This window comes from Mytilus californianus, unplaced genomic scaffold (assembly GCF_021869535.1).
Source record: "Mytilus californianus isolate M0D057914Y unplaced genomic scaffold, xbMytCali1.0.p SCAF_3, whole genome shotgun sequence".
In the NCBI taxonomy this organism is placed as follows: Eukaryota; Metazoa; Mollusca; class Bivalvia; order Mytilida; family Mytilidae; genus Mytilus; species Mytilus californianus.
Window position 1 is genome coordinate 58,908,167 of NW_026262679.1, and position 17,889 is coordinate 58,926,055.

Below are 17,889 nucleotides of genomic sequence, written 5' to 3' on the forward strand. Positions count from 1 at the left end.
AATTTTCCGTGAATCTGAATGTTAGAGAGAAGCTGGACTTTATCCTAAAAATAAAATGCTCCGCTGGGCGCAGCTTGATACGACCGCAGAGGTCGAACCCTGAACAGTTGGGGCAAGTATGGACACAACATTCAAGCTTGATACAGCACTGAATTTGGATTGTGATTAAATATTTGACACAGCATAGGTTTCTGACACAGAATGAATGTGGTCTAAGAACTTAAAATTGTTTAATTTACCTATTCAAACCATATCATAATTATTTGCTTTTATATATAAATCAGAAATAACCAATTTAAAATGAAAAATTTTAAAGAAAAAAAAAGGAAAAAAAAATCAACCCCTCAAATTTTTTGAACCCCCTTATGATTCATCACCCCAAACTCAATCCCAGCCTTCCCTTTGTGGAATGGTACCTTGCAGTACAATTTCAGAGAGATCCATACACTTGAACACAAGTTATTGTCTGGAAACTAGAAAAATGCTTGTTTTTTGGCCCCTTTTTGGCCCTAATATTCCTAAACATTTAGGGCAATTACCCCCAAACTCAAACCCAGCTTTTCCTTTGTGATATGGAACCTTGTAGTACAATTTCATAAAGATCCATACACTTACACACAAGTTATTGTCCTGAACAAGAAAAATGCTTGTTTTTTGCCCCTTTTTGGCCTCTAATTTCAAAAATTTTGAGGCAATTACCCCCAAAATCAATCCTAGCCTTCCCTTTGTGGTATGTTACCTTGCAGTATAATTTCAGAGAAATCCATACACTTGAACACAAGTTATTGTCTGGAAACTAGAATAAAATGCTCCGCAGGGCGCAGCTTGATACGACCGCAGAGGTCGAACCCTGAACAGTTGGGGGAAGTATGGACACAACATTCAAGCTTGATACAGCTTTGGATTTGGATTGTGATTAAATATTTGACACAGCATAGGTTTCTAACACAGATTGAATGTGGTCTAAGAACTTAAAAATTTTAAATTGGACATTCACCTATTATGGTCCAATATCCAAAATCTAAATACATGGTTAGATTCAGCGTATCAAAGAACCCCAAGAATTCAATTTTTGATGAAATCAAACAAAGTTTAATTTTGGACCCTTTTGACCTCAATGTGGACAAAGTTGATAACGGGGCCCAAAAATCAAAAATCTAAATACATGGTTAGATTCAGCATATCCAAGAACCCCATATATTCAATTTTTGTTGAAATCAAACAAAGTTTAATTTTGGACCCCGATTTGGACCAACTTGAAAACTGGGCCCATAATCAAAAATCTAAATACATGTTTAGATTCAGCATATCAAAGAACCCTAAGAATTCAATTTTTGTTAAAATCAAACTAAGTTTAATTTTGGACCCTTTGGACCTTAATGTAGACCAATTTGAAAACGGAACCAAAAATTAAGAATCTAAATACACGGTTAGATTCGGCATATCAAAGAACCCCAATAATTCAATTTTTGATGAAATCAAACAAAGTTTAATTTTGGACCCTTTTGACCTCAATGTGGACAAAGTTGATAACGGGGCCCAAAAATCAAAAATCTAAATACATGGTTAGATTCAGCATATCAAAGAACCCCATATATTCAATTTTTGTTGAAATCAAACAAAGTTTAATTTTGGACCCTGCTTTGGACCAACTGGAAAAATGGGCCCATAATCAAAAATCTAAATACATGTTTAGATTCAGCATATCAAAGAACCCTAAGAATTCTATTTTTGTTAAAATCAAACTAAGTTTAATTTTGGACCCTTTGGACCTTAATGTAGACCAATTTGAAAACGGAACCAAAATTTAAGAATCTAAATACACAGTTAGATTCGGCATATCAAAGAACCCCAATAATTCAATTTTTGATGAAATCAAACAAAGTTTAATTTTGGACCCTTTGGACCTCAATGTGGACCAATTTAAAAACGGGGCCCAAAATCCAAAAACTAAATACACGGTTAGATTCAGCATATTAAAGAACCCCATGAAATCAAGAATAAAACCACATTGAAATTGGTCAAGAAATAAGCAATTTATAGGAAGTATCTTCTTTTGCACAATCCTGTACTATTAAATATTTCTTGCTATTGCGCAATACTGTACAATTGACAATTTCTTGCTATTGCGCAATATTGTGCTATTGGATATTTCTTGCTATTGCGCAATACTGTGCAATTGAAGATTTCTTGCTATTGCGCAATACTGTGCAATTGAAGATTTCTTGCTATTGTGCAATACTGTGCAATTGAAAATTTCTTGCTATTGCACAATACTTATTATATAATAATTTACACATCCTGTTTGGTGTGTATCTCCTACCATATCATTATTATTTGATTTTAAATATAAATCAGAAATAACCAACTTAAAATGGAAAATTTTAAAAGAAACAAAAAAGGAAAAAAAAATAAATCCCCCCCCAAAATTTTTTGAACCCCCATTATGATTCATCACCCCCAAACTCAATCCCAGCCTTCCCTTTGTGGTATGGTACCTTGCAGTACAATTTCAGAGAGATCCATACACTTGAACACAAGTTATTGTCTGGAAACTAGAAAAAAATGTGTCTTTTGGCCCCTTTTTGGCCCCAAATTCCTAAACGTTTAGGGCAATTACCCCCAAACTCAAACCCAGCTTTCCCTTTGTGATATGGAACCTTGTAGTACAATTTCAGAAAGATCCATACACTTACACACAAGTTATTGTCATGAAACTAGAAAAATGCTTGTTTTTTGCCCCTTTTTTTGCCCCTAATTCCTAAAATTTGGAGGCAATTACCCCCAAAATCAATCCCAGCATTCCTTTAGTGATATGGAACCTTGTGGTACAATGTCAGAGAAATCCATACACTAACACACAAGTTATGTCTGGAAGTTACAAAAATGCTTATTTTTGGCCCCTTTTTGGCCCCTAATTCCTTTACTGTTATTACCATAACCCCCAAAATCAATCCCAACCTTCCTTTTGTGGTATTGAACCTTGTGGTAAAATTTCATAAAGATCCATTCACTTAAACTAAAGTTAGAGTGCGAAAACCAATGTGTCTTCGGACGACGCCGGACGACGATGACGACGACGACGACGCCGGACGACGACGACGCCAACGTCATACCAATATACGACCACAAAAATTTTTTTGCGGTCGTATAAAAATGCTTATTTTTGGCCCCCTTTTGGCCCCTTATTCTTAAACGTTTTGGGCAATTACCCCCAAACTCAATTCCAGCTTTCCCTTTGTGATATGGAACCTAGTAGTACAATTTCAGAAAGATCCATAGACTTACACACAAGTTATTGTCATGAAACTAGAAAAATGCTTGTTTTTTGCCCCCTAATTCCTAAAAATTTGAGGCAATTACCCCCAAAATCAATCCAAACATTCCCTATGTGATATGGAACCTTGCAGTACAATTTCAGAGAGATCCATACACTTGAACACAAATTATTGTCTGGAAACTAGAAAAATGCTTAATTTTGGCCCCTTTTTAGCCCCTTATTCCTAAACATTTTGGGCAATGCTTGTTTTTTGCCCCTTTTTTAGCCCCTAATTCCTAAAATTTTGAGGCAATTACCCCCAAAATCAATCCAAGCATTCCCTTTGTGATATGGAACCTTGTGGTACAATGTCAGAGAGATCCATACACTAACACACAATTTATGTCTGGAAGTTACAAAAATGCTTATTTTTGGCCCCTAATTCCTTAACTGTTGGTACCATAACCCCCAAAATCAATCCCAACCTTCCTTTTGTGGTATTGAACCTTATGGTAAAATTTCATAGAGATCCATTCCCTTAAACTAAAGTTAGAGTGCGAAAACCAATGTGTCTTTGGGACGACGACGACGCCAACGTCATACCAATATACGACCACAAAATTTTTTTGCTGTCGTTTAAAAAAGTCACTTAAAGTGGTAGAAAAACTAAAACAGTTGCATTGGCTTTCATGCCTCTTTTGTATAGTTTTTGTGCAATGTCCTGGCTGTAGGTTTAATAACAGATGAATGAGGGTCTGGATAGGGGGTCCTTCAATTCTGTATTCTTTAATTTTCAAGGACATTTTTCTCTATTCTTTATTTTAGCACTCCATTATTCTATATTCTATATTCTTTTGGTTGATTTTTCTCTTATTCTTTATATTTTTTGGCCTTTATTCTACACTTTTTACCCATTATCCTCTATTCTGTAAACCATTCAGACCTTCATGAATTCTGACCACTTACAAATTATTTGGAATTCATCTACCTTTATTTTTCTTATAAAAAAGAAAATGTGGTATGATTGCCAATGAGACAACTCTCCACAAGAGACCAAATGACACAGAAATTAACAACTATAGGTCACTGTACGGCGTTCAACAATGAGCAAAGCCCATGCCGCACAGTCAGCTATAAAAGGCCCTGAAATGACAATGTAAAACAATTCAAACGAGAAAACTAACGGCCTAATTTTGTACAAAAAATTAACGAAGAAAAAAAAAAAAAAATATGTAACACATAAACAAACGACAACCACTGAATTACAGGCTCCTGACTTGGGACAGGCACATACATACAGAATGTGGCGGGGTTAAATATGTTAGCGGGATCCCAACCCTCCCCCTAACCTGGGACAGTGGTGTAACAGTACAACATAAGAACGAACTATAATCAAAGCATCGTTGATGTTGTGATCCAGCCATATTCATAGCTAGTCTGATATTCTTTCTGACCATACTTTTTTCTAAATTTTTTCCCTTTTCATTTCTTATCTTACTGTAAAATTTCTATGTTATTGTGCAAAGGTAGGGAACTTCGCAATATTGATGCAAATATAAACATATATACTGATTTTTCAATTTTAGACTCTGTCAGATTTTATTTTTGACAAGAATGGAAAGGAAAATAGTCAAACAAGTAATATATATTTTATATGCCATTAAAAATGACAGGTTTAATAATTTCAGAAAGAGGCCTTATAAATGCACTTTCTCAATAACAAAAATTAAAAAAAATAACTATTTTTTATCTAAATTGGTGTTCATTCTTCATTAAGAAAAAATATATTTCCTGTATTCAAAACTGAATGTACAAATACCTAATGCTGAGATATTTCCAATTACTGTTAAATAGCAATATAATGGGATATAAATGTAAAACAAATAAATTTTATTGCAGAAAATGCTCAGGTAAGAGTTATGCCATTTTGTTTAATATTTAAACCAAATTTCTGATAATTGTAACTAATTAATTAGAACTTGATTATTGACTTGTGTCAGATGATAATGGCACTGATTTTACAAGTGAAATCAAATTTGCTTGCATTTTTCATACATATTTTTTTTTCATTTTAAGTATTTTCTTTGAAAAAAAAACCACATCAGATTAATCATTCAGCTAGCTAGCAAAATTAACAGAATATTTTAATGTAGTGTAGATCAAAATAAATAATACATTTGTAGGTTTACTATTGAGGTCAAGAATGTGTGAATTCAGTAAGGTGTGTAATAAATTGTGTCTATTTAATTATGTAACAGGTCATGAGATATTAACTGTTTTGAATTAAGCCTGGGGTTGTTTCTAATTAGTACTTATTTGAAAATCATGACAGTTAATAATCATTCTGACTCTTACTTGCCTATGGGAAGAATTGGAGTAATACCATTTCAAATAAAATGCTCCGCAGGGCGCAGCTTGATACGACCGCAGAGGTCGAACCCTGAACAGTTGGGGCAAGTATGGACACAACATTCAAGCTTGATACAGCTTTGCATTTGGATTGTGATTAAATATTTGACACAGCATAGGTTTCTAACACAGAATGAATGTGGTCTAAGAACTTAAAATTTTTAAATTGGACATTCACCTATTATGGTCCAATATCCAAAATCTAAATACATGGTTAGATTCAGCATATCAAAGAACCCCAAGAATTCAATTTTTGATGAAATCAAACAAAGTTTTATTTTGGACCCTTTTGACATCAATGTGGACAAAGTTGATAACGGGGCCCAAAAATCAAAAATCTAAATACATGGTTAGATTCAGCATATCAAAGAACCCCATATATTCAATTTTTGTTGAAATCAAACAAAGTTTAATTTTGGACCCCGATTTGGACCAACTTGAAAACTGGGCCCATAATCAAAAATCTAAATACATGTTTAGATTCAGCATATCAAAGAACCCTAAGAATTAAATTTTTGTTAAAATCAAACTTAAGTTTAATTTTGGACCCTTTGGACCTTAATGTAGACCAATTTGAAAACGGCACCAAAAATTAAGAATCTAAATACACGGTTAGATTCTGCATATCAAAGAACCCCAATAATTCAATTTTGATGAAATCAAACAAAGTTTAATTTTGGACCCTTTGGACCTCAATGTGGACCAATTTAAATACGGGGCCCAAAAATTCAAAAACTAAATACACGGTTAGATTCAGCATATTAAAGAACCCCAAGAATTCAAGAATAAAACCCCATTGAAATTGGTCAAGAAATAAGCAATTTATACGAAGTATCTACTTTTGCACAATACTGTGCAATTAAATATTTCTTGCTATTGCGCAATACTGTACAATTGACAATTTCTTGCTATTGCGCAATATTGTGCTATTGGATATTTCTTGCTATTGCGAAATACTGTGCAATTGAAGATTTCTTGCTATTGCGCAATACTGTGCAATTGAAGATTTCTTGCTATTGTGCAATACTGTGCAATTGAAAATTTCTTGCTATTGCACAATACTTATTATATAATAATTTACACATCCTGTTTGGTGTGTATCTCCTACCATATCATTATTATTTGCTTTTAAATATAAATCAGAAATAACCAACTTAAAATGGAAAATTTTAAAAGAAAAAAAAAAGGAAAAAAAAAAATCCCCCCCAAATTTTTTGATCCCCCTTATGATTCATCACCCCCAAACTCAATCCCAGCCTTCCCTTTGTGGTATGGTACCTTGCAGTACAATTTCAGAGAGATCCATACACTTGAACACAAGTTATTGTCTGGAAATTAGAAAAATGTGTTTTTTGGCCCCTTTTTGGCCCAAAATTCCTAAACGTTTAGGGAAATTACCCCCAAACTCAAACCCAGCTTTCCCTTTGTGATATGGAACCTTGTAGTACAATTTCAGAAAGATCCATACACTTACACACAAGTTATTGTCCTGAAACTAGAAAAATGCTTGTTTTTTGCCCCTTTTTGGCCCCCAATTCCTAAAATATTGAGGCAATTACCCCCATCATCAATCCCAGCCTTCCCTTTGTGGTATGGTACCTTGCAGTACAATTTCAGAGAGATCCATACACTTGAACACAAGTTATTGTCTGGAAACTAGAAAAATGCTAATTTTTGGCCCCTTTTTGGCCCCCAATTCCTAAACCTTTCGGCAATTACCCCCAAACTCAATTCCAGCTTTCCCTTTGTGATATGGAACCTTGTAGTACAATTTCAGAAAGATCCATACACTTACACACAAGTTATTGTCATGAAACTAGAAAAATGCTTGTTTTTGGCCCCTAATTCCTAAAATTTTGAGGCAATTACCCCCAAAATCAATCCCAGCATTCCTTTTGTGATATGGAACCTTGTGGTACAATGTCAGAGAGATCCATACACTAACACACAAGTTATGTCTGGAAGTTACAAAAATGCTTATTTTTGGCCCCTTATTCATTTACTGTTGGTACCATAACCCCCAAAATCAATCCCAACTTTCCTTTTGTGGTATTGAACCTTGTGGTAAAATTTCATAGAGATCCATTCACTTAAACTAGAGTGCGAAAACCAATGTGTCTTCGGACGACGACGACGCCGCCAACGTCATACCAATATACAACCACAAAAATTTTTTTGCGGTCATATAAAAAGTGTGGGAATCAACTTAGATATAAATTAATACACATGTTGACCTACATTTCATTGGACAATAATTTACACAAGCACAAGATACTAATATAATACTTTCAAAATTCTTATCAACTGATTCAATTGATATACAAATACTTTTTATAATTAATTCATAAATCCAATGTAAATAGTAAATCATCATAAATTTTGATTTAGAAAGGAACTATATGCAAGTGTATATCTAAAATAAAGTCACTATTCGACCAATTTTTTCTTAATTTAAAGAAATTACATGTCAAAAGTTTGCAGTTGATGATTAAAATGGGGTAAAAAGTTTCTGCAAGTCATAAAAACACATAATTAGTTTCATGATATGTCTTCAACTTAGTATTCTGCACCATCTCCAAAACCAGAGTGATCGCATAGATCCAGCATGGATGAACTCATCAGATGGATAAAAATACAAATACTACAAATACAAGTGGACTACAACTAAATTGTATATTTTGAAAAATATTGAATCCCTATATGGCTTAAGTGGCTAATACATGGTTGCTGTAACACTTCACAATTACCAAGTCCATATGCCACCTGGCCCTGGGAATGATCTTTGTAACAGATATCTAGAATCTAAATTGAAATCTATGCTGGAGAACTACATATAACTATTTCCAAAGGATTCGTTGGATACCAATTTTCCTGGATTTCCGAGGGTGAAGGTGAACCACGATTTTAATTGGTTAAAAAATTACAAATTTTCTACAAGGTTTTATACAGGCTTTGGCAAAACCAAGAAAAATCAAATGGTCTAAACTAATGAGCTAAAATGCAAGTTTTCCTGAATCCAAGAAAACTGTTAGCCTCGAAACTAAATGAATCAACAGTATCTCAATATTTCAATTTCGAACCACCATTCTTAAAGGTCATGGTCAAAATTTATCAACCATGTGAAATCAGTCTGTCTAAATAATAACAAGATCTTGTATTTTTTTATAAATAAAAATTTAATAGACTTTTAATTCTCTGATGAGAAAAATAAAACAACTGATGACATTGCCATTTGTACCAACATTTAACACTTATATTACTCTCTAAACTAACACATGCACATTTATAATTATTTAGTACAATTAAACAATGGAAAATTCATACAGTATCCATGTGTTTTAACACATTTCACTTGCGATGGTCTAATGATTCTTCACAGGTATTATTTCTTGCAAAATGAATGTTGATTTGGGACTGCCGTCATTTTACATTTGCATAATCACATTACACAATTGTCACTTACACACTTTTGATGCTGGTGTATGAAATTTTGAAAGTACAAACTTTTCTGTGTGTCAAACATATAAACCCATAGAATAGATGTTACTAAAAACTCCATTGACATATTCGGTCACATTTGTAAATAATGCTCAAATATGCAATTTAGATACATGGCATCTTATATCTATTCCACCTTTAAACATGCACACTTATAGCTTGTATTATGCGTAAGTTACAATTTTAGCACTTTTTCCCTTTCTGGAAATACAATCTTGCAGAGAGTATTTTTTTTGTCATTATAGTATTGTTTCTGGTATTTTGTCTTCCCAAATGACATCAATTGTAGAACATTAACGATCAGACAAATTTTGATATTTTGATTGAACAATTCAACTTACATTTTCATCATACATTTCTGCGATCATTTATGATTAGTACATCAGATCAACAATTTGTCCATTTATATATTTCTTTTCTCCTTTTAAGCAGTTTTTTTTGCAAAATGTATGTTTGGCACCATAATATTATTTTTGGATTCAAAGTGAACATGTAGAAGTAAAGAAAAAGAAAGACCCCCATTTTTTCATACTGAGTATTGTCAGTGGACAATGAAGAAAAAAGTACTTATTCTAAACATTTATTAAGTTTAAAATAATTAAAAATAATTAAAAAAAAATTTAAATTACTAAAATATGAATGACCATTTAAGGAGAAAATGGTTTTCATTACTTTACTATTCTTAATTTGCACTTTGTAAAATATATTATACATGTATAACTGAAATTATTATTAATCATATTTCATAACTGTGAAAAATTTCAATAATGGAATAACGTTAGCAAAAATTAGCTTCTTCAAAGAAATCTTACAATCAACTCTTTTTTCTAGTTTTGGAATAAATAACCCCCATTTTTACCAACTTTCATAACATCATTTCCCCCATTTGAGATTTCAATAACAAAATCATCTAAAACAACAATAATAATCACATCACCGGGTAATTGTGATTCTACCCTATTGTGTCAATGGTAAACAGAAATAAAACATTTCTTGAAGACATAGACCACTGCTGGAATGCCTACTTACAATCTATTTGCGTCTTTGGAAATAAAATACTATATACAAATCCATCTAATAGGTTCCAACTAAGATTTAAATGAAAAAGTATTTCATGTGGAGCATTAAATTCAATAAACAAAGGTTAAGTAGAGAGGATATCACAGCTATCAGCTTAAAGTTGTATTTTTTTAAAACCAAAACAAATTTGTTCAATTAGCTAGAAGCATCAACCTCTGCTTTAAAAAAAAAAGACAAATTTACACTTCGAAATTTTAGTTGATGCTCCAACTATTACTAAAAATTTCAACAATAAAATAACTTACTGGAAGATAAAACAATAAATAAGATAAATAAATATATATACAGACATGTCACAATAAAGATACTGTATAGAATTGTCTTTTGTTTTTTTTTTTGGAAAATTGCTGCCTAACACCTTACAAAACCTTTCAATGGTGTTTAGTTCTACCAACTCCAGGTCATGTGACAAAAGGTGGGTACAAGGGTCAGTCACTCAAGTATACCATTTGCTGGGAGGTATACTATTGCACCATATTATTTTGTACATTTTGGGTCTGCCTCGTCCTATCACCAGGGAGGCTACACTGAGATCAGATAAGTTTTGACCCTCTACACTTAAAGACAGTTATGATCAACATGACCAAGGGAGATAACTTTCTAAAATAATCATTACATTTACCAAGCACTTTTTTTATTGCCTGTTGTCATATAAAGTTATAATACTACACGATTAGAGTGATTCAACAAAATATTAGGGCAAGAAATACATAAAGTCTTTAATAGTTATCTGCCTTGGTCATGCACATTAATTCATCATTTCCAATCTCTCAGGTCATCACAATACAACATCAAAATTTAACAAAAAAGAGATTTACACATCTTCATACAATCAAATAAATAATAAAAATCTAACTGTCTGTGCTAACAGATCTGATAATATCATCATTCATCATATATATATATCCAAACATACAGGACCTGTCTCTGAAGACAGGTTACTACCATCCTCACAGGGAATCCAGGGAGGAAGAATTTAAAACTAGACGTTTAGCGGCTCCTGTATAGCCGTCGCTGCCACTTTCAATGCTGCTGTGGTCGTCTGTATCACTTTGACCACTCCCATAACCAAGTATGTCGATTTCATCTGAAATAACAAATATTATTATAGAGTGTATTGCTTAATATACAAGAAGATAAAATACAAGGTTGATAACTACTTCATGTATTAATTAGTAAATAGAGTTTTGGAAAACTTATAATTAAAAAGAAAAAACAACTATATTATTTTTTTCTGTGCATCATACTTTTACAACAGGATATTGTATAAACTTAAGCAAATGTTTGATTTTTTTTAAACTTATTTGAACAATGAAGGATTTCCTGAAGATTAAAAAACAAATAATGTATTTAAAAAGTTTGTTATTTAGTCAAAAAAACTTCTTAACATTTAAACAAAAATTTTGTAGCAACAGCAGATCCTTATAAACACTGTCGCTTATTTATAATAAATCTACAGCCTTGAAATCTTTTAAATTCAATATATTTTCAAAACCTGTGGTATAATTTTTTTGAACAGGAGTGAACTACCCATGGTGGGTATGTGAAACTGACCAAACCCACTTACAAGTATTCTTTATGTCACCAAGTGAAATAACTAACTTAAGAAGGTTGAGCAATAAGAGACCAATTGATGTCAAGTTCTTTTCTATGAATGAGTTACGTCTGTTGACCTGGGGTCAATCAGCATAAATGACATACTTGAACAATCAAACAGGCTGTGACATAATAGCATAAGCAATGCGAGATCAGAAACATACAGGAAAAAGCATGAAAGTGAAAGTTGTCTATGCCAAAATGAAAGGTTTACCTGACTCAGATGTTGAGGAGGTAGAGCTAGTTGCCGTACTACATTCGCTGATACTTCGTTCCTGTCGAACTCTGTACTGGCCTTCCATTAAACTTTCTAAACGACGCTGCAAAAATCGGTGTTCTCTTTTCAACTGATCCTTCTGTTGATTATACTTTTTTTCTTTATCTTCTAGGTTCTGAAATTTTTAAAACATCATTACTACACCTTTAATAAACTGCTTCACCGAGAACAGCTGGATACAACGGCAGAGGTCCAACCCTGAACAGTTAGGACAAAAATGGACACAATATTCAAGCTTGATACAGGTCTGAATTTGGATTGTAATTAAATATTACACACATTATAGGTTTCTGACACAGAATAAATGTAGTCGAAGAACATGAAATTGGTTATATGATTTGAATTTATATTCAATTGAAGATTTCTTGCTGTTGTGCAATACACTGTGCTTTGCACAATACTTAGTAAATCTGTTTTCAGACTATATACAAAGAATCAGCAAAATAAATTGTGACTCCCCTAATTTTTTTTTGGAAAATTGACAATTTCTTAAATCTTGAGGAAAATAATTTTTTTTTAACTTTTTTTTACCCCCCTCCAAAAAAGAAGATATTTAAAGAAATGTTCTTTTTGTAAAATGTGGAACAATTTAAGAGACATCCATACACTTAAACACAAGTTATTGTCTGAAAACTAGAAAAATGCTTGTTTTAGACCCTTTTTGGCCCCTAATTCCTGAATGGTTTGAGCAATAACCCCCATAAAGAATCCCAACCTTCTACTTGTGGTATTGAATTCGAACCTTGTGGTACAATTTCAGAGCAATCAAAATACTTATACACAAGTTATTGTCCTGAAACTAGAAAAATGCTTGTTTTGGGCCCTTTTTGGCCCCTAATTCCTAAACGGTTGGGACCATCACCCCCAAAAACAATCCCAACCTTCCTTTTGTGGTATTGAACCTTTTGTTTAAATTTCATAGAGATCCATAAACTTAAACTAAAGTTATTGTCCTGAAACAAAATGTCTTCGGACCACGACGAAGTGATAGCAATATACGACCGCATGATTCTATACATATATATTTTCTTTTCTGGTTAAGAGTTCACACCTTACTTTTCTCAATTTTTAAAAGTTCTTGATTAATTAAACGTCATCGAAAAAAAAAAATATGATGATTAATATTTAACTTTATCTTATATATAACATGCACATTATTCTTCAAGGAAGAATCTAGATGAATGCATTTATTTGAACATTACATTGAAGATATACGACAATGGTTGTCCTCTGATCATCTTATTCAAGATAAGGTAAAAATTTCAATATTTATATGATATAATTTTTAATAATAATAATAAATTGGATGTAAGCAATATGACTTGTGATATAATATCACGTCATATTGCTTACATCCACTTTATTTGAACTTTGTCTCATTGGCAATCATACATGTACCTCATCTCCTTATTTTTATATATACCGGTAATAATTTTGTTTTTCTACATGTACATGTTATTGAACAAGAAATATTATCCTGCATAAGATTAATGTTCAACACAAATCTTAACCTTTCTTCATGTTATTTTCATAGCATTGATACATGAACAAACCATAAATAGCTGTATATATTTTCAAATAAATCTTTTCTTTTTTTTTCAATATTTAAACAGTTTAAACATCTGTTGTACATTTATTTAAATTAACTCACCCTGATAAATCCTTTGGCATTTGTTAAAAGTCCTAATGTTGTATGGCGTGTGTGATCATTTCCCAAAGGGACTAAATCTTTTAATGTTTCTAAAGATGATCTTAAATGTGCTCGTCTGCAATTATATTATAAATGAACATTATTATAGTTAAACAAGATTCTATACATAAAAACTTGTACATTTGTACATGTACACATGTTACTTATGGTACAAATAAAATGTAGCCATTATTTATGCACATTGACATGACTAACTAAGACAGATATTTTAAAACAGTCCAATAGTCTCTTTAGACATGTTAGACATCAAACTCAAATTTAAATGCAAGAATAAAACTGCTACCAAAATATTAATTTTTATTTTAGAAAATGAAAAAGTCACTTCAGAAAGCAATAGGACCACTTTCTGAATAAAACATTTTTGCATACTATTCTAGAATTCATTTTTACATAGAACATTTAAAATGTATACATATATATATGTAGCTCATATGGAATTTAAACTGTACATACATTATTATATACACATCATCATATTTTTAGACAACACATATACATTGCATAGCTTGTCAACCATTTACGACTAACAGATGGTTTTCATAAAGGGTGAAATCATGTTAAGCATAAGTGTTAATCTTTGATTTGATAAGCAAACATCAACAGTTAAATCAATGTTTACCAGATGCTAATCAGTAATCAGAAATCCAACCTGTACTTAATTCCACAGCCAATTCAAACATTTTTGGTTTAGAACATATGGCAAACATTATATTAAATATAGATATTCCATCTTTGCTCCTCCTCCAGTTTCTTTGGATCTTATTCATGATATGATAATTTTTATACAATTAACCTCTTTAATATTTTTTTTGTGTGTATTGGTCCTAAATTAAAACATCATGTGATCACATATTTATCTTAACTAACTTCCTTGAAAGATGATCTGAATTTTTAATAAAATCACCTTGTCATTTCAAATTTTAAGTGCCAATCAGAAATTTAAAATATGTCCAATTTATGTCAACAAGTGCTGACCTAGAAATAAAACTGAATGATCTCCCTTTGCCGCATAAACAGTAAACATAGAAACTAGGTCATGACCAATCTATTGATAGCAACACCTACCTGTTTTTCTCTAGCTCATTGTGTGTAGATCTGAAAATGAAAGATAAAAATCAAATATTTGTAAAAAAGGAAATGCATTTTAAATCATTCCTCTTTATCATTGCATTTGTTCATACATAGCATTTACATGTATACCACAAAGACACTGGTGTATATATTTACCCATGAAAATCTAGTGAAAATCTGCAACAAATTAAATATTGCATCTGATAATATATGTACATTTCACATACATTATACAATGTACTTTGTGGAAGCTGATCATGATAAATAATAAATGCATTTATTTACACTTTGCTAATAATACACGACTAATAAAATAAAAAATGAGAAAATGTGGAGACCTCAGACCAAAGGACAAGAATGTATACAACTACAATTCACCTAGCAGTCTTCAACAATGAGCAAAACCTATATAATATACATTGCTCTTTATCAGGGTGTAAAAACATTATAAACTAAACATATTTGTATGAAGTTCAGAAAGGCTTTTTACTAAAAATGTGTGCAGGGTCAAGCTTTTTTTTAACAACCATACAAAAATTAAAATCAGAAGCATTCAATTTAATTTTTTTTTGTCACATTTCAATGCAAAAAATGGACATTACAAATGAAATCATGTTTTGTTTGTTTTGTTTAAAATATTCTTACTATTTGTTGGAACGTTGTCATGGAGAGCATATGTTGTCATGGATCTTGGGTTTTATTGGTACATAAAACACCATGTAATATTGTTGTCTTCTAATCAAAATGATGGGATCTTTATATACAATGTATAATTATAAAACATCCATGTAATGTAATTTTATATTTGTTTAAATTCTCAATGTCATTGGGGATTTAAGGACAGAGAAAACCAGGCACATCCCTGTTATTTTTTTCTTTTGGGGGGTTGATATGTGAACCTCTATAACTTTCACTACACAATGGGCTGGCCAAGGTAATAAGTTATTGTTTCCCTATAACTTAAAAAATCTGGATCTACACGGGACACTAGCTAGCAAATATGAATACATGTAGCTTCAGTAGAGTGCCTATTTAGAAATCCTCATTTTTTTCCATGTTAACCCAAATGGAAATAATATGCAATAAGGTTACTACGGAACATGTATAAAGACAAGATGTGTATCCCTTACATTTGTACATTTTTCTAATACATTGTAGCATTAATGACACCAATAGTTCTGCACAAGATGCACTATTCAACAATAAATGTCTCTTCGGTGTATAGCTCCAGCTCAAAATATTTGAAAATCCAAAACTTATAAAAAAACAACAACAGCTTATAAACCAAAAAGGACAAAAGTATAGCCAAAGCTGGACAAGGAATCAGAGCTTTGCATCAGGGAGATATATTCCTTAATTTAAAAATTTTGTAACAGCAAATTTTTATAACACATTGACAATATCTGTATGTTCATGCCAGTACCGAAGTACTGGCTACTGAATGATTGTATCCTATTAAAGGTTAAAATTACAAATCTAGGTCTGACATTTTAATTAAACATGTGCCAACCCTTTACATTTTGCCAATCAGAACCTTAGTTATTGATTGAGAATAAGGAACAAAAAAAATATTTAAACAATATAACATGTCATATTATATATAATAATTAGTAAGCTATTACAAACTGGTTTTCTATTGTAAATATAGACTGAATTAACCGTACAAAGGAATTAATGATCCAAGCCAATAACTCGCATGTCAAGATATTTCCACGTGGGCATAGTAAAGTAAAGTTTCCGTAAATTCTTGTTAGTGATTTCATCTGAATTTAAAATAAATCCTAAACCACATTAAATTTTTTAATTTCTTCAACAGGGACAAAAGGGAACTTTTAGATTCCCTCTATACATATACATTTTTTAAAAACATTTGCAGTAGATGACTTAAAGATTGGGAACATGTGGCTTTAATATAATAATAATACTAACAAGATTGCAAATTTCCCTACTTCCATCAATTAAGTAGGAAGATTTTGGAACACTTCCAGGAAAAAAAATTACTGGCTATTAAAGAATTTGGAAATTGTCCACTATTAAAATTTAAGATTCAACTTAATATGAACTTTAATTGTTACTTTTATCCCTTTGGTTATAACATGAGCAAAACAATAGCATAAAATATATTTTTTTTTTTGTTGTTTACATTTTCTTCAGCTGCTGTATTTTGTAAACATCAGCGTTTTATCAAAGATGGCCGTCCACATCGATTTGGGTCATGCTGATCCAAAATATTCGGAGATAAAATGCATTCATATAACATTACAGTATACAATAAAAACTAAAATATTTTTAGAAAAGCACTGTAAATCTAATCCTTTCATTGGAAAATAATCATTTCAGAAAACAGAAAAGAATTCTGCTTTCGTTTCAATTTTGTTATGAGGAACTCTCATCAGCTGATTCCAACATGGCGGCGATGAATATTGACACGTGAATTTGACACTTATCGAACAACTTACCTATTACCCTGAGATTTCTTTGGTTTGATTTTCTTTTTGCTCACATAATCTGGCATAGGAGCTGTGGATGCATAGCCATGCTCTGCCTCTAAAATGCAAAGTAAACAAATATTTGTCTATATCCAAGAGTACCGTTGTCAGCAAAATTTGTCAACAAACGATGAAAATCCGCTAAGAAACGCATTAAAATGATAAATATACCTCTTTCACGTCTTTCTAGATATTCAGCAGCTTGTAGTAGTGTTGTTATATTAAACATATTATCAAAAATTAAATTTCTTTACAAAAAATCAAGCAAGCATTAGATATCCTGTGTTCCCTAACAGTAAAATTTCCTTCTGTCAAAGTTACACGTTGAGGCAAGCGATGTTTGTTTACTTCGGGTGTTTGAAAGCGACTGGTTTTGATTGGTCAAATCTTCAATATTAACCTTCAACCTCGGCTAATCAAAAACCACAACATATAAATGAAAACTTTTGTAGACACGCCCATAACAAAAAGGCTCCAAAATTGAATTTATAGTAAAATT

At 31.8% G+C, this 17,889-nt stretch overlaps 1 protein-coding gene and 3 long non-coding RNA genes across 4 annotated transcripts in view; 1 reads left to right on the plus strand and 3 right to left on the minus strand.

The window, feature by feature from the left end:
* Window positions 1-1,088: 1,088 nt before the first annotated feature.
* LOC127733102 (uncharacterized) lies at window positions 1,089-3,897 on the minus strand. Its single transcript, XR_007996751.1, has 3 exons — window positions 3,404-3,897; window positions 1,773-3,252; window positions 1,089-1,375 (listed from the first exon to the last, which is right to left on the minus strand). It is a non-coding gene; the product is annotated as an uncharacterized LOC127733102 (long non-coding RNA).
* A 1,363-nt stretch (window positions 3,898-5,260) lies between these two features.
* Window positions 5,261-17,889, minus strand: part of LOC127733101 (uncharacterized) — a 34,914-nt gene continuing 22,285 nt past the window's right edge. Inside the window, exon 4 of the long non-coding RNA XR_007996749.1 lies at window positions 5,261-6,225. This is a non-coding gene — a long non-coding RNA (uncharacterized LOC127733101). The remainder of the gene's footprint in view (window positions 6,226-17,889) is intronic.
* LOC127733092 (max-interacting protein 1-like) lies at window positions 8,821-17,744 on the minus strand. Its single transcript, XM_052242386.1, has 6 exons — window positions 17,562-17,744; window positions 17,361-17,448; window positions 14,896-14,925; window positions 13,771-13,885; window positions 12,057-12,234; window positions 8,821-11,333 (listed from the first exon to the last, which is right to left on the minus strand). Exons 1-6 carry the CDS (start codon window positions 17,617-17,619, stop codon window positions 11,197-11,199), a joined length of 606 nt encoding a protein of 201 aa, XP_052098346.1. The 5' UTR covers window positions 17,620-17,744; the 3' UTR covers window positions 8,821-11,196.
* Window positions 12,647-17,889, plus strand: part of LOC127733108 (uncharacterized) — a 36,934-nt gene continuing 31,691 nt past the window's right edge. Inside the window, exon 1 of the long non-coding RNA XR_007996757.1 lies at window positions 12,647-13,372. This is a non-coding gene — a long non-coding RNA (uncharacterized LOC127733108). The remainder of the gene's footprint in view (window positions 13,373-17,889) is intronic.